This window comes from Gracilinanus agilis, chromosome 3 (genome assembly GCF_016433145.1).
Source record: "Gracilinanus agilis isolate LMUSP501 chromosome 3, AgileGrace, whole genome shotgun sequence".
NCBI classification, from domain to species: Eukaryota; Metazoa; Chordata; class Mammalia; order Didelphimorphia; family Didelphidae; genus Gracilinanus; species Gracilinanus agilis.
The window spans coordinates 212,711,449-212,736,116 of record NC_058132.1 but is presented as its reverse complement, the minus strand read 5'-3'; the positions used below and the strand labels follow the sequence as shown (position 1 = coordinate 212,736,116).

Genomic DNA, 24,668 nt, shown 5'->3' with positions numbered 1-24,668 from the left:
TTGCATAGTTCATGGCATTCCTTTTCATACAAAACCTCTTTGGGATGGACATACTTCAAAGACCTGTGCCCTTGTTCTTGCATCCTAAAGAAATAAGACATACTAGAAGTGTGAGTACAAGTGGATACTTGCAGCTAGGTCTGGGTCACTCATATCTCTGTGGCATTACATATTTGCTCTAAAGAAAAATGCTTCCTATCTGCAAAGCAATAAAAAGCCTAGTCAGATATCAGCTTATATTAGATCATGTTTTCTTTTAAGGCATTTATTTATATTCTTAAGATGTCAGAAACCTCAAAATGAAATAATTTTAAATTAAATGGAAAAAATCACATCAAAAATCAATGCTAATAAAGCTTTCCATTTTCTCTCTCACTCTTCCATCTCCTTGGCATCCAGCCACTAAATTCCATTTTATTTATCTTTAAAGTCCTTTGCTCTTTTTTTTCTATTTGCATCCTGAAGCAAGGTTGGTTTGGTATTTTATGAAAAAATGATATGAACCTCAATTCATAAACATTTGCCAAGATTAAAAATGAGAAGCTCAAAGTTGGACCTACAATAAAATTGGGTCTGTGCTGCTGCTGCTGCTGCTGCTATTACTACTACTACTACTACTACTACTACTACTACTACTACTACTACTACTACTACTACTACTACTCTGTTTAGTATTTTTATGTGTTCTTCCTATATCTACCTATATGGCAGCATCCACAATGAAGGTCACTGGACTACCTGTTCTAAAACTTCTTCCAAAAACTGGTGAAATAAGTTCTATTCAAGAGGACACTATCTTGGAACAGCTGGGTGGCTCAGTGGATAGAGAGCCAGGCCTAGAAATGGGAGGTCCTGTGTTCAAATGTGGTCTTAGACAAGTCACAGCCCCAGTTGCCTAGCCCTTTCTTCTCTTTTGCCTTGGAAAGGATATTTAGTATCAATTTTAAGATAGAGGGTAAGGGTTGTAAAAAAAATGTCATCTTCTTGAAACTACATTTCTTGCCCCTGATCTCTTCAAGTAACATTCTAAGGGAATGAATATTATCACCTACCCCTTAATGCTGAACTTTTAAAATAAGAATTGACAATTAATCACCCACTTAAATAAAACATTGATTTATTTTTCCTTTTTTTCTCATAAAGAACTTAATAGGCATTGATATTTCTGAACCCATACCATAACCTATGTTTCAAAAGAAGCAAGCTTTTAACTACAGATTTTCCGACATTTTCCCTTAAAAGTTGTGCAGTGAAGTTTGCTGGAACAATAAGCTTTTAATGTTTAGGTGCCTTTGAATTAGTATGGCCTCAAGCTGTTTTCTAAATAAAGGAGAACATGTAGTTAATTTCATCACGTGTTCATATCTAATTCTGCAGTTACTCCATTTCAGAAAAACTGTTGGAGGAGTAAACTTATAAATAATAATCAGCCAAAAGTCTCATCACAGTTTTAAGCTATTAAACTGCTAAGTTTAAAGCTATTTTTAGCACTCTTTTTACAAGCTGCTCTACATCTATAAGTGATCTCATCTAAGCTTTAGAGTAATAACTTGAGGTTGGTACTAGAAGTCATAGTATCCCCATTTTATAGCTGAGGAAGCTGAGGCTCAGAAAGATCAGGTGATTTGCTCATGGTTGCCATAGCTGTATAGTTGGAAAGAACTTTTGACATCATCCGTTCCAGCTTCCTCATTTTATAGATCAGGAAACTGAGGCCCAGAAATGTTCATGCAGGTTATAATGAAAGCTACTAATCTGCAGAAAATGTGCATAGTTTCTCCTTAGGTATCCCTTTTTAATCTTTACAAAGTTCAAGGCATTTCTCTTAATACAAAATCTCTCAAATTGGACATACTTCAAAGACTTGTGCCCCTGGACTTGCATGGTAAAGAATTAGCCACAATAGAACTGCGAATACAAGTAGATAAAAGTGGCTAATTAGTATTAGAAATGTTTGAAAGCAGGAGAGAGGTGGAGGAGAGAGACAGAGACAGAGACAGAGACAGAGATTGGATCTGTGACTTCTCTGGGAAAGGGAACTCTCTGGTGAGTAGATGCCTTCTACTAATGTGGTTGATGATTTTCCACATCCAGGTGGCTTCTTCTTTGCAATTTACTGTCTTAGAGAGTTATCTAGAGCACTAAAAGGGTAATGAATTGCCCAGAATCACAGAGGCAATCTGTGTCAAAGGCAGAGCTATAACAATGACCTAATACGAGAGAACTAGAAATCAAAACTAAGCACTCCCCTTTTACAGAAATGAAAGTGAAAAAGATTGAACTTTTAAAATTATTATTGCCATGCAGTCCTCAGTTTTTTCAGGCATGATATCAGGAAGTAAATGATTTCTAAAATTCTTTTCCATCCTAGGCCATTTGTAGAAATTTTATATTGATGGGATTGCAGAAAAAGTTAGAGGATATGTAAAAGGGTGCTTGATAATCTGAGTATGTTAGAATTCATTAACATTGTGTGTGTGTGTGTGTGTGTGTGTGACCATGACAGGCCTGTGCTTGTAGCTTTTGTAGCTTGTCGTTCATTCAATTTTTTTTTTATCCTGTCTGACTCTTCATGACCCCATTTGGGGTTTTCTTGGCAAAGATCCTGGAGTAGTTTGCAATTTCCTTCTCCAACTCATTTTACAGAGGAAGAAACTGAGGAAGACAGGATTAATTGTCTTGTCTGAGGTCACACCACTGGTGTCTGAGGCCAGATTTGGACTCAGAATGATCAGTCTTCCTGACTTCAGACCTGGCATTCTATGCACTGCACCGCCTACTTTGACATAATACATATCTTCTGCTCACCTGTGATTCTGCTCTTCCCCATATAGACATGATCAGACTTTATTTTTTAACCATTTGGGTTGGCAGTACTTCTGGGATCACTTTCCTAATTCTAAATCTGAAACCTACTCCCTTCTCCTTCTTTGTAGCTGTTAAACACAAGAAAATATGTTTGGAAAATGCTATGGGCAACAGGTTTGTTTTTCACCAACAGTCCTCACTGAGCTGTTTCTTCTTTAAAAAAAATTACTCAACACCTGCCATCTCTACCTGAAAAAGAAAAGCCTGATGAAAGGGAATCAATGGCCTTTGAGATCCCTTCCATATCTGAGGCATCATCATATTATAAAGAGATTATCGGACTAAGAATTAAGATACTCAAGTTCTTAGGGATGGCTCTACATGACCTCAGAGAAGTCACTTTGTCCAGAGATTCCCAGAACTTTAGACCTGGAAGGGATTTTAGAGATCTTCCAAGTACAGTCCCCACATTTTAAAGATGACAAAACTATGATCCATAAAGAAGAAGGCTTTTTTTTTGTTGTCATTCTTTCATTTTATTTTGAGACAGAATCTCTTTTTTCTTGCCCAGACTGGAAGGGCAAATGACTTTTCAGAGGCCCAATTCTTGGCATAGGAGCCAATTTGACCTGTACCACTTCCATCCTAGACTAGTTTTCCCCTTCTGAGGCAGCATGGTGGCCTCTGCTTCCAAGAGCTTACCATATTGGTACCAGATTTTGTGAGTACCCAGTTAGCTTGGTGGGCTACAGCTCAGTTCCTGAGCTCAAGGTATCCATCAGCCTCAGATTCCCTCCTTGCAGGGAACCATGTGTGTGCCATGATTCTCTCTTGGTGAAGGCTTTGTAATGAATGGCCTTTTCATCTCTAAAATGAGTGGGTTGTACCAAATGATCTCCAAAGGCAGATAATGCAGTGGACAAAGTGTTTGGGCCAGGAATCAGGAAGATCTAAGTTCAAATCCCACCTCAGACACTTACCAGCTGTGTATCCCTGGGCAAGTCATTTAACCTCTGTTTGCCTCAGTTTCCTTCAGCTGTTATAGGTGGATAATAATAGCACCTACCTATTAAACTGTGAAGACTGAATAAGATAATATTTGTAAAGTGCTTAGTACAGTGCCTAGCACTGTAGGTGCTATATAAATGCTTATTTCCCTCCTTCCCGTCACTTCTCCATCCCTTTCTAACACTAAGTTGAAATGGCTTTGAAAGCTCTTGACTTTCCCCAGTGCTTTTCCTTACAATAATTAGGGAACCATTTCTTAGCCTTTTAAAAAGGGAATCTTTTGAAGATGGTGAAGTAATTGTCAAATTCAGGGAAAAGAAAGCCTCCAAAGTGTTAACAAAAGGGATTTCAACATTGTTCCATGTCCTGTAAACTAATGATTCTTTCACAAAAATAATACATACTATTTTGCATGAAAACTTGTTCAAAAGAGACATATGGTTGGGCAATAGGCCCATCTGCTTAAAATAAAAGGAAGCAGACAGTTGGCCAGTTGACCGAAGATTTTGGTGTTCGGCTCAGTATTTCATACTTAATTAGGTTTTTTTGTTCCTTTGTGAGCCACACAAACAGCAAGATACAGAAAAAGTAATTATTTTTTAAAAACTTAAACTGAAAAAAATGTTTTCATTTGTACCCCAAAAACACAAAGTCATAAAAATGACTCCTGAGGACCAAGCCAATGCAGTTATATACCAAGCTGAAAAGAAGGAAGTTGTGAATGATAATTGTGTCTTTCTCTTATCTCCTTCCTTCTCTTACTATGTTTCTGATGATCTGGAAGCAAGATCTTAAGGGAAAGAAAGCAATCCCTTTTCCTTTCCCTGGAAATATCAGTGGTTTTCATTGGTTTTTACATCGCATTAAAAGAAAATTGTAACACACCACTAACTCAGACCTTCGCTGGCTAACCTGAGGCCAAATGATAACCCAGCTAGCCAAAGAGAAAAAAGACACAGCTTCAGGTGTCACCATTATGTCTTTTTGTTGTTCCAACACAAGAAAAAGGATCTAGACTACAGCTTGCCATGTAAACTATCTAAGAAGATAGCTTCAAAAACATTGAATGGATATTAGACACTACTGAAACAGACACATTCCTCAGTAACTGATGAAGAAAAGGGGAGGTGGGCTAGAGTAAAAAGGAGGTGACAAGAGTTCCAAATGCAATCTAGGCATTCCTAAATTGGACCATGCCTTTAAAAGTCCCAGTCTACATAGCCCAAAGTCTGTCTCTGAAATATTATGATCTATGGAAACAAAGAAAGTAAATTGCACTAAAAATGATAATGGAATACTGAGAAATTCATACTTATTCTGTCAAAATACATATCAATTAAGAAAGATAATGCATTTTTAACTCAAAATTTAGAATTTATTTTGTTCTTTTATGAATAATCTTTCTTTGGATTTTAATTAAATGTCCTAAAATGCCAAGCTTCTCCCATTTACATAGTTTTTTATGTTAAAATTTTTATCTTTGAAATAAACCAGTAAAATTTCTAATTGTCATTAGCCGCAATACTTTATTGAAGTCCTAGTCTGATTCTTTATCATGGCATGAAAATGAGCTCAGATTCTTCTAGATCATGAGAAAGGAGTACAAGCTCAGAAAGATCCCAGCAAGCAGAAAAGACCCCAGGTAGGGTTTGGTCAGTAGGCTGTATGTCTTTCCTCCTAAGGATCTACCTAGCAGAATCTGGAGGGGTTCATCGATCAGTTTAGCTGCAGGGTCATGACTCTTGTGGTCAGAAACCTAGTGAAGGCCTTTTATTAAGCTCCTGGAAGTATAAGGGCTAATTATGATATTAGGTAAAATCTTTGAATAGAAAATGTGGCAGTTTGGACTTTTACCCTGAAGTGACCCTGCATATTCCCCTTTCTGTGGCTTAGTTCACTTAATTAGCTCACTCTCAGCCTGGCATAACTCTATACCAAAACAATACCAGCCTAGAAAGGGTTCTGCTCTTATAAAGTAAGTCAGTCAACATCAACAAACATTTATTAATTGCCTCCTATGTGCCAGATACTATGCCAAGCACTAAACACAAAACCTTGTGGTAACAATAGCTTATATTTATACAGCATTTGGGGGATTACAAAGCACAGTCCTTTGATTACAGATTAGAAAACTAAGATTCAAAGAAGGTAACTAGTTTGTTCAGAATCACAAAATTAATAGGTGCTGGAAGCAGTATTTAAATTCAGGTCTTCTTGATTCCAAGACTTGTACCATCCTACCTTGGTAATAGTTACTTGAATATAAGTCTTATCTCTCTTATTGAACTGTAAGCTTCTTGAGGACAAGGTACTGGGCCTTATTTAGTTGTCTTCATATTTTCTTCCCTAAAATACCACCTTGAGCACAATTGGTATTCAATAAACATTTGTTGATTTGTGTTGAGTAAGAATTAGGACATCACTCACTTTTACAAATTGAGTCTGTGCTATACCCATATATATGGATTATTCATTTAATCATTTGACGAATACAGCAAAGAGGAATAGAGAAAACCATTTTGATGATTTACCAAAATAATGAAGTTGATGTTCTTTGGGTTTTGCTGTATTTTTCTTATAAAAATAGATTTTTATGACTGCAGCATACATATTTCAAAAAATGAAATGAAGTCTCAAGACAAGTGAATTAAGAACCAAGAGGCTTTTTATTGATTTTTAAGATTTTCCCCCCAAGAATATATGTGAAAATCAGAACATGTGAATTACTTTATGATGTTATTACTGAAAGATAAATTATAGCTTAAAAATGTTTTTAAATCACACTGAGTCTTTAAGATTACATTGAGGACATGATTTGATTTTTATTCTGGACCTCTTCATTTTGTTTAAATTAATAGATGGGCATGGAAATTTCATAACGCCATTCTTTTTATCATTCATTGGTTAATTGAGAATGTTCCAATTTGGGGACAACAGTCAATTTCACCAAAAATCAGGGATCTTCCATCGTCTTTATGGGGAGGTTAAATCCTGAATGCCTAGCAGTAAGAGAGAAGTATGCGCCTCCTTTAGGCAGCCATGGCCAGCTTCCTTCACGGTGTGATGTGGGGCACCCTGAAGGGGGGCTACTTGCTCCCAGACCTCATTCCTATCAGCTTTCTGCCTGAAACCCATAATATTCTTGGGTAGGAGTTGGCATCTCTTCAGAAGCAGTATGCCTAGCTGTTTACCTGTTTCTACTAGTTTAGGGAGAAAAGCAATGATATTTCCTGAGGGAGTAGCTCCAGGCCCTGATGTAACACAGGGAAATATTTATGGGGGAAAAGGGATGAGGAAAAAATCTGAAACATGGATTAGTGCCCAAATAGAACTTTGGGATCCTTTTAAGTGGTTAGCAGGGAACATGATGCTAGTGGATGCCTAGGAGCCTAATGCCAACAAGAAGGGGAAAGACTTGCTTCCACTAACCCACATTCTTGTTTAATTATCTCCGTTCAGGCCTAGACCCTTATATTGGCCAAATAGAATCACTTAAACTCTTGATTTCTTATAGTTCACCTAATTAGAGTTTGTAGCACATAACGATAATTATTATATAGCCCATTAAGTTTGCAAACACATATAAATCTATAGATATGTATGTGCAATGTATATGCAGATATAATTTCATTTAATCCTTAAAACAACTCTAGAAGACAGATGTCATTCTTATTTCTATTTTACAGCTGAGGAAACTGAAATTGAGAGAATAAAATGAATTGCCAAAGATCCCAGATTAAGTTATTATCTAAGGTAGGATTTGAACTCAGGCCTTCCTAATTCAAAGTCCAGTGCTCTGACCAGTTTTGAGTGCTTGTAGTTAAACACTCATTTTGAGTTCTCATAGTTTATATATTACAGTGATTTCTGCAGTGGGAATTTTTCCAGTAATAAAAGACTATGATAGTCTATTCATCCATTGCCTGTTACCTGAAAATAAAAAAGCTACCAAGAAAGTTCTAGGTGACCTAAGAAAGTGAGAAAATAGAGGAGAGCATCTATGGTATGAGCTGCAGTAAGTAGTAAAGCTCTTCATCATAGTAGAGGAGTACCATGAGTTCCCATTTGAGATTTCTGAATGATAAGCAGCTTTGAAACCACCCAATTATGTTATGGAAATTGGCTGCTGATAATACTCAAGAAAAGGTCTACCGTAAAACTAGGGGTCGGAGAAGAGTGAAAGAGAAAAGGAGGAAGACTTCTCAACTTGGTTTGCTTTTAAAAAAGAATAAATTTTTATCAGTGTTGATTTTTTAAAAAATCTCGTCATTTGACAATTTTGTTTTTCTAATGGTTCTTTAGGCATTTCAGTTGTGTACAACTCTTGTGACTCCATTTAGGGTTTTCTTGGTAAAGATACTGCTATTTCATCTCCAACTCATTTTACAGATGAGGAAACTGAGGCAAATGGGGTTAAATGACTTGCCCAGGGTCACAGCTAGCAAGTGTCTGAGGCCAGATCTGAACTCAGAAAGAAGAGTCTTCTTGACTCCAGATCTGGCACTCTATCCATTATGCTACCTTATTGTCCCTCCTATAGAACCTTTCTGTGTAATGTAGAAATGCAATTAGGGGAAGATAAAAAAATAGTATTCACTTATGGTGGAAAGTACTTCAGAGACCATCTAGTCCAGCTTCATTCATCATTTTACAAATGAAGAAACTTGAGGCCCATGATGGCTAAATGATTCCTCTGTGATCACTGAGGAATTTACATCCAGGTCCTCTGCCAAGGCAGTGCCCTGTCCATGGTACGACACTTGCTGATGTCTGTCAGCATATGCTGAATTCTGCACGGTAGGCTGGGGGTGCTGGAGCCAGTTCAAATGACTCAGAGCCAATAGTTAAATTTTCAGTGTGAGTATTTACACCTCAGAAATCAGCAAATGCTACAAATTGGGGCTGGAATTATTTTATTCGTTGCCTAGATTTAAAGAAAGTAGCAGAGAAAAATGTTAATAATGTAGAATTGAAAGCATGTTGTATCTGTATTTATTTTGAGAGCCAAGTTGTTGGGCATTTACCAGCACATTCCTGTCTATAGTCCAGTATTTCTTTACTGAGAGGAGAAAGGAATAGTTCTTTATCTTTTCTTTAGAGCCTTTATTGGTTGTTGTAGGAATATGAATTCTGGTACCTTTCAATGCTGTATTTTATCTTTTGTGGTTATTGTATATTGTGGTGATTAGATGCTAGGTGTTATAGAGGATAGAGCTCTAGACTTGGAGTCAAGAAAACCTTAATTAAAATCCTGTCCCAGATACTTCTTAGCTAAGTGACCTTGAGCAAATCACTTAATCTCAGCCTCAGTTTCTTCATCTATAAAATGGGGGTAATAATAGTACCTAACTTCCAAGGTTGTTGTGAGAACTGAATAAGATTATTTTGCAAACGTTAAGACCATAGTATAAATGCTATTATTGTGGATATTAATTATTATTATTAATTCTCTTGGTTTTGAATATTTATGTATCAGTTCATACAAGTTTTTCCAAGTTTCTCTTAATTCTTCATATTTATCTTTTCTAATGACAGTAATATTTCTTTCTATCCATATACCATGATTTGATTCTCCAATCAGCAGGTCTTTGCTTTGTTTCCAGTTGTTTGCAAACAAGAAATTCTGCTACAAATATTTTATATGGGGCACATTTTCTTTGTTCTTTGACCTCTTTGGGGTAAACATTTAATGGTCTCACTTGAATATTAACATCTTAATCATTTTCCTAGCATAGTTTCCAATTCTTTCCAGAACTGTGAAACCAATTCATCCTTCTACCAACATATTATTATTCAATCATTTTCTAATCCCTGAAGCATTGATTACTTGGAGATTTTATTGTCTGCTAGTCTTCTGAGAGGTGTCTCTTCAGAAATGTTTTAATTTTCATTTCTAATTATTAGTGATTTGTGACACACTTTTCCCTATAGTTACTTCCATTTCTTCTTTGGAAAACTTAGTTTCTTTTGATCACTTTTCTACAACTTTCATCTTGCCACATTGCTTTCTCCAACTGCCAGAGAAGGGAAAATGGCATTTACTGTTGAGACTCAGTCATTTGCAAAATATATACAAATGGGGTAGGTATGTTTAGAGAATGTGAGACAAGTTTCTGATTGGATAAGGAGAGAATTTGCCCCATTGTAAAGAAAGTAAATGTAGATACATTCTTTTTCCAAGTATCTGAGAAGAAGAAAAACAATCAGTTAAATCATAAAATTAGACTTAAATGACTTTCTCAAGGTCATTCAGCTCATTAATGACATAACCAGAATTGAAAACCAAGTCTTCTCATTTCCACCACACAAGGGTCTTTCTGTTCATGCTGAATATGGGGAACACAGAGCCATATGGAATTATTGATTTTTCCTTATTTACTGACTGGTTCATTCCCTCAGATACTTCAGATGTCCTAATACTTGGTCTTTACATCAGGAAAAACCCAAAGTGGCATCTATGTCCTCAATATTGGGTAATTTTATGGGTAACAGGTAGAAGCCCTTCTCTCCTCCTTCCCCCTAAGACCTCTACTTACTTACTGGCTTAAAATCGTACTTGAAATCCTACCATAGGGGATTCCTTTCTTTGAGTCCTGAAGACTTTTAGATCTTTTAGAATGGAGTGTCTGTCACCTTGTGAGAATCAGCAAGAAGGCTAGTAGTGTGGCTGGAATAGTCCTTCAGCATTTGAGAATTTGAATCCATGCACAGGGGCAAGTCCTTTCTGATCTTCTCCTCAACTTTCTCTAATCCTGTGGCCTCATGGAAATCATTCCATGATTTTCCATTGGGTTGTGACATTTTATTTCAAGGAATACTGGTCATAACCAAACCCTGGTCATCAAAAGGGCCTCCTAAGGTTTGTTGGTTTTAAATCTGTCTCTCTCATAGAGTCCTTATAACTGCAACAGTTCAATTAGTCATGCTACATAGATTCAGTCAGTCCAGTTCCTTGCAACCTTTCTACATGATCCCAGGAGAGATGAAGCCCTGGAGTGCTAAGGCAGTTCACAAAACCATCTTAATAAAAGAGGATTGGGAGATATGGGGCAGCCAAACTTTCCAGATCTCTTAGTTACATAGGATAGAAATGAGTCACAGGAAAACAGTCTTTAAAAAACTCAATGATACAAATAGTGAAATGCGAGTTTTCTCTCCATGAAGCCAAAACTTCAAGATGAAAAGTGAAAAAAAAATCACCGATGCTTTGAAATGTCTAGACCTTTGGCATTGTGGAGTCAAAATATCCATGGGATTGATTCAATTTTTCATTTTTATTCTGTTCCCTGGAAACATCCATTCAGATATTCTCTTATGTATCTTCTCCTTCCCCCATTCCTATTTCTTTCTGCCTATCTCTTTTCCACATTATATACCATTAGTAACTATAAAAGATACCAGAAAGTAACTAGAATCCCTTTTGAATATCAAGTGGAAGAAATGATGAGGATAAATGCCAACTGCTCTTTAATAGCTAGATTGGTTGTTTTTTTCCCCCACCTGCCAAAGTAGAAGATATGGTGTTTCCTCTTGGGAAGGAATTATTTGCAGAAGGTCTACTAAGTAGAAGAGGATTATTTATGGAGTGTGTAAAAAGAGCTGACTGTATGGGGAGGGAATATACAGAGCTCTTCTCTCTGGGGAGGTAAGATGTATGTAGACCACTTTGAAGATTCTAAAAATAAGTTATTTCTGCCTCTGATACATACCTTCCTTTGATACGTGGAGGGACTCTATCCTTACTGAAGTGAATATTCTCTGCAGTGGTACAGATTACAACTCATTTGTGCTTTCTCATCTAGTGCCACCTTTGTTCACATCTTCCCCTCAATCCTCCACAGGGCTTTCACCAACGATACTAGGCCCCTTCTTCAAGATTTCTTAAAAGTACGTAGGTGTGAGTAGAGCAAATATGGGCAGCACAGCTGTTATCCTTTCTTTTCATTATATGACAAATATAGCGCCCCTTTTTTTCTGGCCACATATCTCTAATTTTTTTTCAGAGACAACTCTTTGACTCTAATATGCCATTTATTATGTATAATTTTTTACTGGCAATATTCTTCAGCATATTTATACCTACCATATGTTTTTCTTTTGTCACTGGAGTCAGTTTAAACTTTAATTCTTTAGGAGTCCTTGACTTATAGCCATATTAGAGAACACTAGAAAACTTTAGATTTTTTTTAATAGGTTTTGTTTCAGGGAGTGGATTATGATCATTAAAAGCACTATATGATTTTCAATCTAGCCCACTCTTACACTTATTCAATTTTAGGCCCATTTCATCTTGAATTATCTGCTCCAAATATATCTACTGGTGAACCATTTGTTCTATGTGTTATAATCTGGACAGTAGGCATACTTCTCTCATTTGTTTTTTTCCCTGTTTGAATAGTTAGGCCAAACTCTTTGAAGCAATTATAGGGGTCACTTAACCAATTCTGGAATGTTCTAACTCTTGCTAATGTAACATAATGTTATATGTAAACAAAGGATCTGTGGAGCCTCAATCATCTACAGGACATCTTTATTTTATCATTGACAAGAATTTTATGATACTCTTGATATTAATAATCAGAGGATTGTTCATCAAAGTTATCTCTGTTATAGGTTTCAAAGATTCTTGTATGATTTTGACATATGCTTGAAATTTTGTTGGATAAAAGCCATTTGTTCTACTAAAAAACTTTTTTTGTTTTTTAAAAACTATGATAGAATCTTGTATTGCTGTAGAATATTATTTGCAAAAGCCTATCCTGTTAGCTTCTCATATCTCATCTGGATGATCTTTATATGTGTGTAGAAAGTCTCATAAAATTTTATAGAGATGGGAAAGTAGATATGAGTACAAAGTTATTGGTATTTTCTCTGTCGACATTTTTTGGGCAATACTAAGGTCTGAGATTTTTTCCCCCAAGCTTTTGATATCCTATTCTTTGCCAATACACTGTGAACTACCAATATATAATTGATTCCTCAGTCCTCTCAAAATAGCATTACCTGCAGCATGGATTTCCTAACTCAATCCAGTCCAACAACTCTACACATCTTGATTTTCTTTAGTGCCATTCCTACTTCTTAGTGCAGCATATTGAAGACATGATAGTAGAGTCTTAACTGTGATAGTTCTTCTGTCATTGATAGAGAAAAGAATTTGTTCTAGAAATCTTCATGATATTTCCCATTTTCCTCTATTCATTGTTCTTCATTCACATTCATTTTGAAGTGCCCTTGTCATTATTTTGCTTAGCTGAGTCTCTTACTAAGCTTCCTATCAAGTTATTTTCCTCCCATGTCTCTCAATTTTGTGAGGCAATACTGTTCACAACTTTCTTCTGTCTTCTTTATAAAATTTTATAAATGAGTCTAATATTCTAAAAAAGTATTTCCCTTAGCACCCATCTTTTCACATAGCAAGAAGGGAGTTTGTTGACTGAGTTGTTTTCTAGGACCTTTGAGTCTCTTCGTCGTGGCAACTTATTCACATTGGTCAAATTTCTTTCAGAAACAGTAATTGTCTGTTTAAATGTCTTTTTATTTTACTTTCTATTTTCCAGTGCCAAAAGCTTATTTAAATCTGTGACAGTGAAGTTACCTCACTTGTGAACCTTAGCTTCCTGTTATTACTCTTTATTCTAGCTTGGTATTAATTTTATTCTTTAATATAACAAGTTAATACTCTGACATTATACATAGATACCTGGTACAAAAATAACTCCTACTGCTATTTAATATTTTATTTGTTTTTCTATCCCCAACACAATGACATATAGAAGGCCTCTAATAACTATTTACTAACTGATTGAAAGTTAGAATATAAGCCATGAAAGTTTTTGTAATACTATTTGGTGCTTACTATTTCCAGAGCCTCCTACACTTTCTTCTCAAAAATAAGTTTATGAATATTTGTGAAGCTTCTTTTATATAGTCTTTACTTCTTTTTGTTTTTACTGCTAAATCATATTTTCTAAAATTTAACCAGTGTTCCCTATGTCCACCTTTGCATTGAAGTCAATGAAAATTAAATATTGACAATTTAGCTGCTCACAAAATTCTTTGGAGAATTTCCCTACTACTTTTATCCCTTGTAACAGATGTTGCTGCATAAATTGCAATTATTTTCAGGGTGGTCTTTTTGCAAATGCCTATCATGAACATGGTAATACTATATGAACTAGTGTCCCATAATATTCTGGATTTTTTTTTGCCTTCAAACATGAAATAAAGCCAAATTCCTTTACTCATGTATTGCCTTTCATCATAGTCTGTGAGTTATCTTTACATTTAGCTGTGTTTTCCATTTCTGTTCTGGTTTCATGAATAATGAAAATGTTAAGATTAGCATATTTCATTCCCCAAAAATATAATCATTCATTGGTCACTGAACCATTAATGTAATGTCCTAGTAATAGGACAAACAGTGCTTTCTGAAGACCAGGCTAGCTAAATATGGACTGGCTTATTACCAGCAGGCAGGCCACTTGGTGATGAATGTTTTGGCTACAGCAATGCATGAAACAAAGAAAATACCAGATGTACTACAGTTCTATAAGGCCTATTTCTGCTTCTGTGATGATGGCAAAAAAGGAGTGAAAAAGTGATTTGCTAAAAAAAAAAAATCACGATGTTTTTAGAGCATCTACAAACATTAACAGCTTGTAGATAACCATATGAAGTAGAATTCCTTTTTAGAGTCCTATTTTGGAGAGAGTTTACTGAATGGTAACAGAACTAAAGTCACATTTTCCAAGTCTTTCAGCAGGGTCAACAGAAGACACTGGATATGAAATTATATTCCAAATATGACCCCTTAAGAAGAAACTCAGAATATTTACCTGTTGCTTAAAGTGTTAGTTCTTCCCAGTAAGATTACATAGAACAAAGCTTACAGAAAATTATAGGAGTGTGCATCAATAGCCATTACTTAATTGTTTGTTAAATGTATCTAGTGTACAACTATATCGGCCTTCCCTGCTTATCTTTCTCCTTTTTTAAAACCAATCTCTTTCTCTCTTATCTCTCTTTTGCTTAGAGGAGATCAAAGCCATTAAAAACTTAACAGTGATTTTCCATTACTAAAACAAATTTAGCCTAGATGTTCATGTAGGTACTTCCCCAGCTTCCATTTGATCAGAGGGCCAACACTGAGTACCGGCCGTTCAATGATACACAGAATTCTAAAAGTAAATTTGAGCAGCTAAAGTTTTTTTGTACTGATGCTTATGACCTCAATCAGTGTGCTTCCCAATGATTAACCACCAGTAGCCTTAATTAGCTCTTAATAAAGATATTTAAGAAAATGGTATAAGAAGAGCTTTTTTTGGGTTATTTTCAGTCATGTCCAACTCTTTGTAACCCCTTTTGGGGTTTGCTTGGCAGAAACACGAGAGCGGTTTGCCATTTCCTTCTCCAGCTTATTTTATTGATAAAGAAATTGAGGCAAAAAGGGTTAAGTGACTTGCCCAAGGTCATATAGCTAATAAGTGTCTACAGCCCAGTTTAAACTTGGGTCTTTTTGACTCTAGGCCTTGTGCTGTTTTCACTTGTATCACCTCACTGCCCTTATAGGAAAAGTAGTGAGCATAAAAATTCCTACCAAAAATGTCTATGGCACACTCTTTCTTTGTACATACATGGCCCCTAGAAAGAGTAGCCTCAAATTAAAGTTCACCGGAAAGCAACACATGCAAAGAATGCATGTGACAATGGAATACTTCACAACTCCCAGTTACTGGAAATCTTTTCTTCCCATTGTAGAGTCCTTGTAAGGTTCTCCTTAGATAGAGCTCTCTGCTGGGCTCTGAGGTTCCATGCCTTTCAAAGTTCCATAACCAACATTCTTCCTGTCATAGGAGCCATACTTCCTGAAACTGCTTTCTCTCTTGGATGGCTTTCCTCCTATCTATCTGTGCCCCATGTTTGTTCTCAGTGTGCCTCTCTGCTATCATTTGGGAATATTATTTACTACTGTGACCTCCTGCAGTGACATGGTCAGTGGAAGGGTGTGGAGAAATAGTGTGAAACTTCCCCACCCCACCCCTTTGGGTCTTTATTCAATCTAGAATCCTCAGCTCTCAAGATTAAAACTTTCTCTTTGGTTTGGACCCCTCTTGACTAGGGAACTGTTGAAATGGTTTACTGTATAAAGTTCCTAGAGATGGGCTTCTGTAATTTGTCAATCATTCTTTTTTTTCCTCCTTGACTAAATCAAGGAGATTTGTACCAGAGGATATATATAGATGGTCTTGTCACATATTATGTTCATTGATCAATCAATTGATTTTAAAACTCAACCAAAGAGGCATCTTTACCTGATATAAGTATCAGAACACAGAAAATCTTGGAAATTAAATAGAGGGAGAGTGGCAATACACCCCTTACATTAGAAAATAAAACAGCTCACTATTAGAGATGTGACCTAGATCTCTCATGTTGGGATAATTTCAAGAATCAGATTTGGAGAAAAGCATCATGAGTAGGAAGCTGTTTTATTTACTTGGTTTTCACATGCATTTACTAGTCAAAACCTAGCACTAACATTATAACTCGTGAAAGTTCCTAGAGGCCAGGGGCCACCATGTTCTAAGTAGTCCACAGGTACTCACTGAATGATTACTAAATTAATTGGGTATATAACAAAAGTATTTACATAATGACAAATGTGAATCTAATTTGCTTTTGAGCCAGTATAAATGTGTTCAATCTTAGCCCCATCCTCATTTCTGACAAAACCCCACTTTTATGTATGCAATATGAAGAAATAAATTTTGGTTCTATGTCCATCTATCTTTGTAAGTTTCATTTCCATACAATCTGAATAAAAGTCATTACATTGTCTACAAGAGTTACTGCAACATGTTCTTGGAGCATATCAGAAGTAAAGTTTTAGCTTTAAAATATTTCTGTATTTTAAAAAAATTAAGAAATATTGATGCCTTGAGCAGAGGGAAATTAAATTCCGTGGTTCAGGGAAAATATAAGAATAATATTGAAAAGTTAACATTAGAGCTATGAAGTTAATCTTTCTCCTATTTTCTTCTTCATAGGTCATATTGCAACTAGGACAAAAATGGCTGAACTCAACACTCAAGTGAATATCAAGGAAAAGGTAGGATAAAGTAATTGTACATATTTTAAAAATCCATTGTATGTATTTATGTGTATATTCATTCATACATATACATATGTATATACCCACATGCATGTATGTGTGTATTATGCATGTGTATGAATGAGTGTGTATAGACTGAGATTCAATTTTAAATGACTCTCCCAAATCTGAGACAGGTCTTGAATTCGTATTTTCTGAATCCATGTCTAGTGCTTTTTTTCAATAGGATCAAAAACAAGTATCTTATTTCCTTTCATATTTATGAGGTGCTTTTTAACCCCCATTTTCAAATTCCTCGGCTCCCACAAATGCCAAGTGTTGAGAACAAAACAAAACTCTTTATTTCTATCTCTACCTATTATTTTATCCAAGCAGTTTGCTGTTCTGCAGCCTGAGCATTTATGTAATCTCTTCTTGGAGAATGATTGATCTACTAAGAAATAGTCATTCAGAGGGTTAACTAGGAATTTTATATTAGGGGGCCTAGAAATCATCGTTAATATAACAAAGTGATAAACTAATAGAGTAGTCTCTAGGAAGGAAATTCTGGCTAAGTACTGAACATTTTATGTGGGCTAGAGCCCCAACATTTCTCCAGAATGAAATGTGGCCATGTTTGGTGTACCAGTGAAGTTACACCTGTGCATTTTTCCCAGATGGCAGAACCTTCTCATCCAATCATAGTATGCAAAAGATATTGGTGCCATTCCATGTGCTCTTAGAAAATGTAGTTAAATTTAAACAATTTAAATTTAAATAATTACATTCAATAACATTAAATAAATGAAATGTAATTAGAAGAATCTCCCTCAATGAATAAGGCATCTTTGGCCCCAAGCCTTATGAGAAATGAATTCTACGACTACATACTTTACACGCACACTTTGCTCCTTCCACTCACACCTCCTTGCTGCTAATTTTAAATTCTACATGTTTTAAAACCTCCATCAGATTGTATCTTCTGTGTAGAACCTTTCCCAGGCACTCCAACTACACTAACCTCTCCCTTCTCCGAATTCTATAGCATTTATCACTAGTTCTGTTCTTTCAGTCCATACCACTTAGATCTATCTGATTAGATCATGATCACAGAATCTTAGAGTTGCTAGATAACCAAAAGTCTATCTGGTCCAAGCTGTACCTGAACAAGAATCACATTTACAACAAACATTCATAACAAATCCTCATCCAAACCTTCTCTTGATGACTTCAAATAAGAAACCCTCTACAATCTGGGGCAGTCCTTTTCACTCTGAGGGTCCTCCAAAATGTTAGGAGGAAATTTTTTTCTAATACTCTCATTCATTTCTGCAATTCAGCTTGCATGCTGGGTCGAAGTAAAACAAACCTGACCCCTCTTCCATGTGGTGACCTTTAAAATACCTCAAGAGCGAGTGCGCCTTCCATTGCCCTCCCCTGATCTTCCACCAAACTGACCATGCTCAGTTCTTTCATCTAAACAACAGGTTCTGGGTTAGATACCATTCTGGTCACTTTCTTGAATGCACTCCAGCTTGTCATTACATTTATATAAAGTTCTCTAATGTGATTTCACAAAGACAGAAAATAATAGTACTGTTACTTTCATGTAAGCAATGAATAGAGTGCTTAACTTGGAGTCAGGACACCTTGAGTTCAAAGCCAACCTTAGAGACTTATTAGCTATGTGACCCTGATCAAGTTACTTGATCTGTCTGCCTCAGTTTCCTTGAATGTAAAATGCTATAATAATAGCACCTACCTCACAAACTTGTTGTGAAGATCAAATGAGACAGTATTTTGTAGAGCATTTTGTACACCGTCTGGTACATAAGAGATGCTTATTGCTTGTTCCTTCCCTCACCCAGATTCTGGATGCTAGGCTTTTTTCACCGCCATCTTAAAAAACATCAACTGTTTGGCTACCATGACATACTATGTCCTGATACTGGCTTGGCATGCTATTAAAATTCCCAAATCTTTTTCACAGGAGCTATTGTCTAATCATGATTTTGGACACGTGAAGTTGATTTTTTCAAACCCAACTAGAGAATTTTACATTGATTCTAGTTAATCATGATAATAAAGATGATGAAGATGATGGTAATGATAGTTTTAAGGTTTAAAAAACGCTCTACGAATAAAGATTTCATTTGATTCTTACAATAACTCTGTGAAGTGAGTGCTATTATTATCCCTTTTTAATAGAAGAGAAAATCAAGTGTAAGATTAAATGACTTGCCCAGAGTCACTTAAAACTAGTCAGTGGCTGAGGTAGGATTTGAGTAGAGGTCTTTCAAACCCTCTGTCTAGTATTCTATCCAATATTCTTCCTTGCCTCCTGGTAAATTTTACATTCTTAGATTCAGCTCATTTTTCTAACCTGTCAAGATCTCTTTGGATCCCATCTATCTTCCAAAGTGTTAACTGTTCACCCCAGCTTTGTATCATCTGTTGATTTGATAAGTATGCCTCCTCTGCCTTCTAAAAATTCTATGATAAAAAATGTTGAACAGAAAAGGGTCACATCCCTGGTGCTCTCCCCTAGAAACCTCCCTCTGTGATGATATTTACCTGCTCATTATTTATTACTGTTGGAGTCCAGTAACCCAACTAATTCTGAAATCCCCTAACTGCGTTGTCATCTCGCCCTCATCACTCCTTATTTTCCCCCACAAGGACAGCATGCAAGATTTTCAAATAATTTGCTGGAATTTAGTAATATTTTATCTACAGCATTCCTCTGACCTATTGGTCTAGGTAGCCTATCATAAAAAGTAATAAGATTAGTCTAGCATGACCTATACTTGATGTACTCAAGGTGGCTTTTAGTTTTCATTGCTTTCCTTTTGAAATGTTTACAAATCATTCCTTTAATATATTAGTATTTTGCCAGACTTCAAAATTATGCTCATTGATTCTCTGTTTTTCCAACTCCTCTTGCTTCCTTCTTTTGAAAATAGGAATAAAACATTTGTTGTTCAGTCTTTTTCCAGTTGTGGCTAACTCTTCATGACCCCATTTCAGATTTTCTTGGCAAAAATGGTTTGCCATTTACCCTTCTCCAAAGTATAATGTGGTATATAGGATATAGTATGGTTTAGTGGATAGTGAAGAGTGAAGAAGACATCAGTTCAAATCTCTAAGCCTCAGTTTCCTCTTCCTTAAAATTGGGGTGATGCTATTTACTTTCATGGGTCTTATCTCAATGAGATAATAAATGTAATATCTTATAAATGTTAAGGTATTATATAACTAGAAATTATATTGCTGCTGCTGCTACTCCTATTCCTATAAGTACTACAATTATTACTACTACTACTACTACATCACTAACCAGTATGAAAGGAGTGTATATTGGAAATAAATGACTAAATTTTTATATATACCTTCAGTAATGTCATATTCATATATAGTATTTTTATAGTTGCACTTTGTATAATTCATGAAAAAGTTACCATTATTATGAAAGAAGATGAATGTTAAGATAGTATTATGAATCCAAATGATGAAGGACATATGTATCCCTCTAATCCATTTAGCGAATTACATCTTTTTTATTATGCCAAGAGATTCCTAGATTTTTCAACTTGATAAGAGAAAACTAAAGAAAGAATGAAAAAGTTTTGATTATTTCAAAGTTTACATTGGTTTTCTTGAATAAAGTGTCATCTTTAGTTGTTAGTTTCTGTGAATATTTTTATGGCTGGCTTGTATCTCCTATCACATCTAGGAATGGCATTTCTGCTCTGATAAATGATAATAACATGGGAATTTTCCTTTATATATCAAGCTACAGGATCATAGGAAGGAAGAGTATATTACTTGTTATGATACCTAGCAAAATACCATGAGCAATTAAGTCCTTAAAAATACCTCTCATCTGTGATGATGATGATGATGATGATGATATCTGTCACTTCCATTTCAACTAACATACACTAATCCTGTACTGTATGAATTATAGATTACCAGGTGCTAGGATACAATGTAGTTTCTTTATTCAAGCAGTTTTTGGGGGGTCTAAGAGAAGAGCTGATGACTTAAAGTTCAGTGACTAATACAGCTGATATTTACATTTGCTATTACCCGTGGAGCAGATCAGCTGGCTTTTTTTTTATTAAATTCCTGTTTTCATGAGTAGAAACATACAGGTTTAAATTAGCCTTCTTGCCAGGATAAATATCAGAATCACTATATCCTTTTAAACTGTACTTTCCATTAAAGGTAAGTCTTCATCAAATAGGAAGCAACATGGTATGATGGAATGAGCAGTGGCTTTGATATCAAAGGACCTAGGTTAACCTCCTATGTGATCTTGGGCAAGTCTCTAATCAAAAATCAACTTTCCTAGGCTTTAGTTTCCCTCATCTGTAAAGCAAACAGTTTTAACTAGATGGCCCCAGAAATACTTTAAAGCTTCATAGTATGATGCTACTTTGGAAAAGTAAAATGGAGATATCACCTGTTTTTTGTTTAGTAAGGAAAGCTTTCAGTTGTTTTTTTTCTAAATAAAAACTACATGGATTTCAGCAGAACTTGTAATTCTGTAGAAAAGTGGCTTTCCTTTGACAAGTGGTCTTCAAATATTGAATCTTTGTTTTAGCAACCAGCAACATCTCAATATGTTGATAATGTCTCCAAGTACCATTCAAGGAAGGGGGAGCATAACAACAATCTTATTTTCATTTTAAATCTTTTATTTATAGCATACTTTATTTTCACAACTTTTCCTTATATAATCAGACTTTCTAGAGAGTGACATACTAGAAACCAGGAGGATTATTTAATTCTAGTTGAAAATTAGAGCCAGTGTTGTGAGTCTTTAGAAATAATCATAGGATCATAGGACTTAAAGGTCAAAGGGACCTTAATAATCATCTAGTCTTGACGCACTCTTTTTACAAATGAGGTAATTGAGGATTAGAAGGTCAGTGTGACTTATGCAAGGTAGTATGTTGCCAAGCAAGGATTCCAATTCAGACTTTCTGACTCCTAATCCAGTATTGTGTTCTCTTTAAATAAATATAAAATTAAATTATATATTTGTAAAGTTCTTTACAAATCAAAAGCTTAAAGAGCTATATTTTGAGTTATTATTAATATGAGATAGTTATTATTAACCATTTTTACTGGAGCAAGGATACTTAATATATATGTGTCAGTCTAATAAAGCCTTTGAAACTTCTTAGAATTATGTTTTTAAATGATTTAAAATTCATAGGAATATGGAGGTAAAAAATCTCATTGAAACCAATTTTTTAAAGTTTGTGGATTCCAGGTTAAAAACCCATCAAATAGAGTATACTATGCTACTCAACTGATACAGGACATGTGGGAAGCAAACCTTAAACAGGCCACCAAAATTTAGAGGCTCCAACAGGACTTTTTCTCTTGAAACCAGAAATACAACTATTAGTACCTCATTATCAAGAATAATTAGACAAAATAAGAAGCAGCGTTGCTATGTCTTTGGGAGTCTACCTACAGTTAGATGTCCTGTCTTATCACTGAATAAATTTCTTTTTACAATTTGATTTGAGGTTTACTTTTTATGCTTCTTTATAGAGTGCACTTTATGAAACTTGTCCTGGATTTTTAAAAAATGTTACTCATGACTCCTCTTGAGAATGAATCTAAATGAATAAAAGCACCATTTTAAAAGTAATTCTCAATTATTTTGAAAAGGCAAAAAAAAAACAAACAACCTTATATGAAGTCTAGATGATGCAAAGCCCCAGCAAAATATTTTCATAGACATTATTATAATCTTTCCTATAATGAAACACAATCAAACTATGAACTAATAGTATGAAAACAAGAGAAGGCCAGATATTAAGAGTGTGCTGCTTAAAAAAATCCTGCTTTGGGAAGAGAAACCAAAAAAAGGCCACCCTAAAGTAAATCTACATTATTCACAGGATAAGATGGATTAAGTAGTTTTTCTAACATCTTAGCAGCTGGGGCCCCAGAATTTAAATGTCTACATTTTGGCAAATAAACTTAACAATTATAACGTGCGTTTATATATTTCATGGTTCCAAATGACTTCATTCATGATCCCATTTTATCCATTAAAACAACTCTGAGGTAGCTAATGCAGGCATTAATAAAAGCCAACAACTAAATAGCCCTTTAATGCTTGTAGAGCACTTCACATGTATTATTAGTGGCAGCTAGGTGACATAGTAGAGAGAATACTGGAACAACAGTCAGGAAAACCTGTGGTTTCAGATAGGTATAACCTTGTGCCAATCACCTTTTGTCTGCCTTAGTTTCCCTATCTGCAAAAGGGGAGCAATAAGAACACTGACCTCACAGAGTTGTTGTGAGGATTAAATGAGATAAAGTGCTGAATAAACCTTAAAGTATTATGTAAATGCTAGCTAGTATCATTATTACCTAATCTGATAAGTGCTATTATTATTATCCCTATTGGGGATGGAACCAAGATGGCAGAAAAAGACGAGGACTTATCTGATTTCTATCAAAATAACCTCCAAAAAGCAATGATATAATACCTCAGGATGAATTCTGGGAGAGCATAACCCAAAAAAAGACAAGGTAAACTATTTTTTAGCCCAAAATGACTTAGAAGGCTGGCACTACAGATCTAGTGCTCCAGATTGGAGCTCAGCTCAGCGTGCCAGAGCAGGCCCCACAGAGGCAACAGGCCTTAGGCACAACTGAAGCAGTAGCCAAGGCTTCCAGAGCTCTCAGACACAGAAGGTAAGGGGGGGTTGGACAACTGCTCAGAAGGGGATTACAGGAGTTCCTGTGCTGGCTCTGGGTGCAAGGCTCTTGTTGCAGTTGCTCATGCTCAGAACCAGGTCTCAGTCTTGGGGCACAGTTCCAAGGTGAGGAGGAGTTACAGAAGACATCAGCACTTGCAGTGACAGGGGAGCAGGGGATCCTCATCACAGTTCCTTTGCTTTGGCCCATGTGTAACCCCAGAGCACAGGCCAGGAGAATATTAACACACATCTCCTTATATCATAGAAGAACTGAAAGCAGATATATCCCCAGGATCAGCTCTGAAGATAGCTGCACAAAGAACCTGAAGATCAGAACCGTGCTACCTTCATCACAGTTACAGAACCCAACTTTAACAATTTTTTAAATTAAAAGAAAAGAAAAAGGCAGGAAAAATGAGCAAACCAAACAAATATTATAAAACATCATTTTGGTAACAAGGTAAACTCAAACTCAGAAGAAGACAACAAAGTCAATACTGCTGCATCCAAAGCCTCCAAGAAAAATATTATTGATCTCAAGCCCAAAAAGAATTCATGGAAGAGCTCAAAAAGGAATTTTAAAAAATCAAATAAGAGAGGTAGAAGAAAAACTGGGAAAAGAAATGAATGTGATACAGGAAATCATGAAAAAAGAGTCAGCAGTTTTGTAAAGGAGGCACAAAAAAGTATTGAAGAAATTAATATCTTAAAAAACAGAATATGCCAACTGGTAAAAGAGGTACAAAAATCCAAAGAAGAACTTCTTAAAAAGCAAAATTGACCAAATGGAAAAAGATATACAAAAATGTACTAAAGAGAAAAACTTTTTCAAAGATAGAATTGGCCCCATGGAAAAAGGTCCAAAATGCACTGTGGAAAAGACTGTTTACAAAGTAGAATTGGTCAAATGGAAAAGGAGGTTCAAAAGCTCCCTCAAGAAAATCATGCCTTAAAATTAGAATTGGGAAAGTAGAAGCTAATGACTCCATGAGACAATCAAACAAAGCCAGAAGAATGATAAAAAA

The 24,668-nt window shown here is 35.6% G+C and overlaps 1 protein-coding gene across 1 annotated transcript in view; it reads left to right on the top strand.

Moving 5' to 3' along the window:
* SPATS2L (spermatogenesis associated serine rich 2 like) overlaps nucleotides 1–24,668 on the top strand; it is a 237,913-nt gene that overhangs the window by 110,658 nt on the left and 102,587 nt on the right. The window contains exon 2 of the mRNA XM_044669666.1: nucleotides 16,866–16,927. Within this exon, the coding sequence (XP_044525601.1) occupies nucleotides 16,889–16,927 (39 nt within the window). The 5' untranslated portion in view covers nucleotides 16,866–16,888. The remainder of the gene's footprint in view (nucleotides 1–16,865; nucleotides 16,928–24,668) is intronic.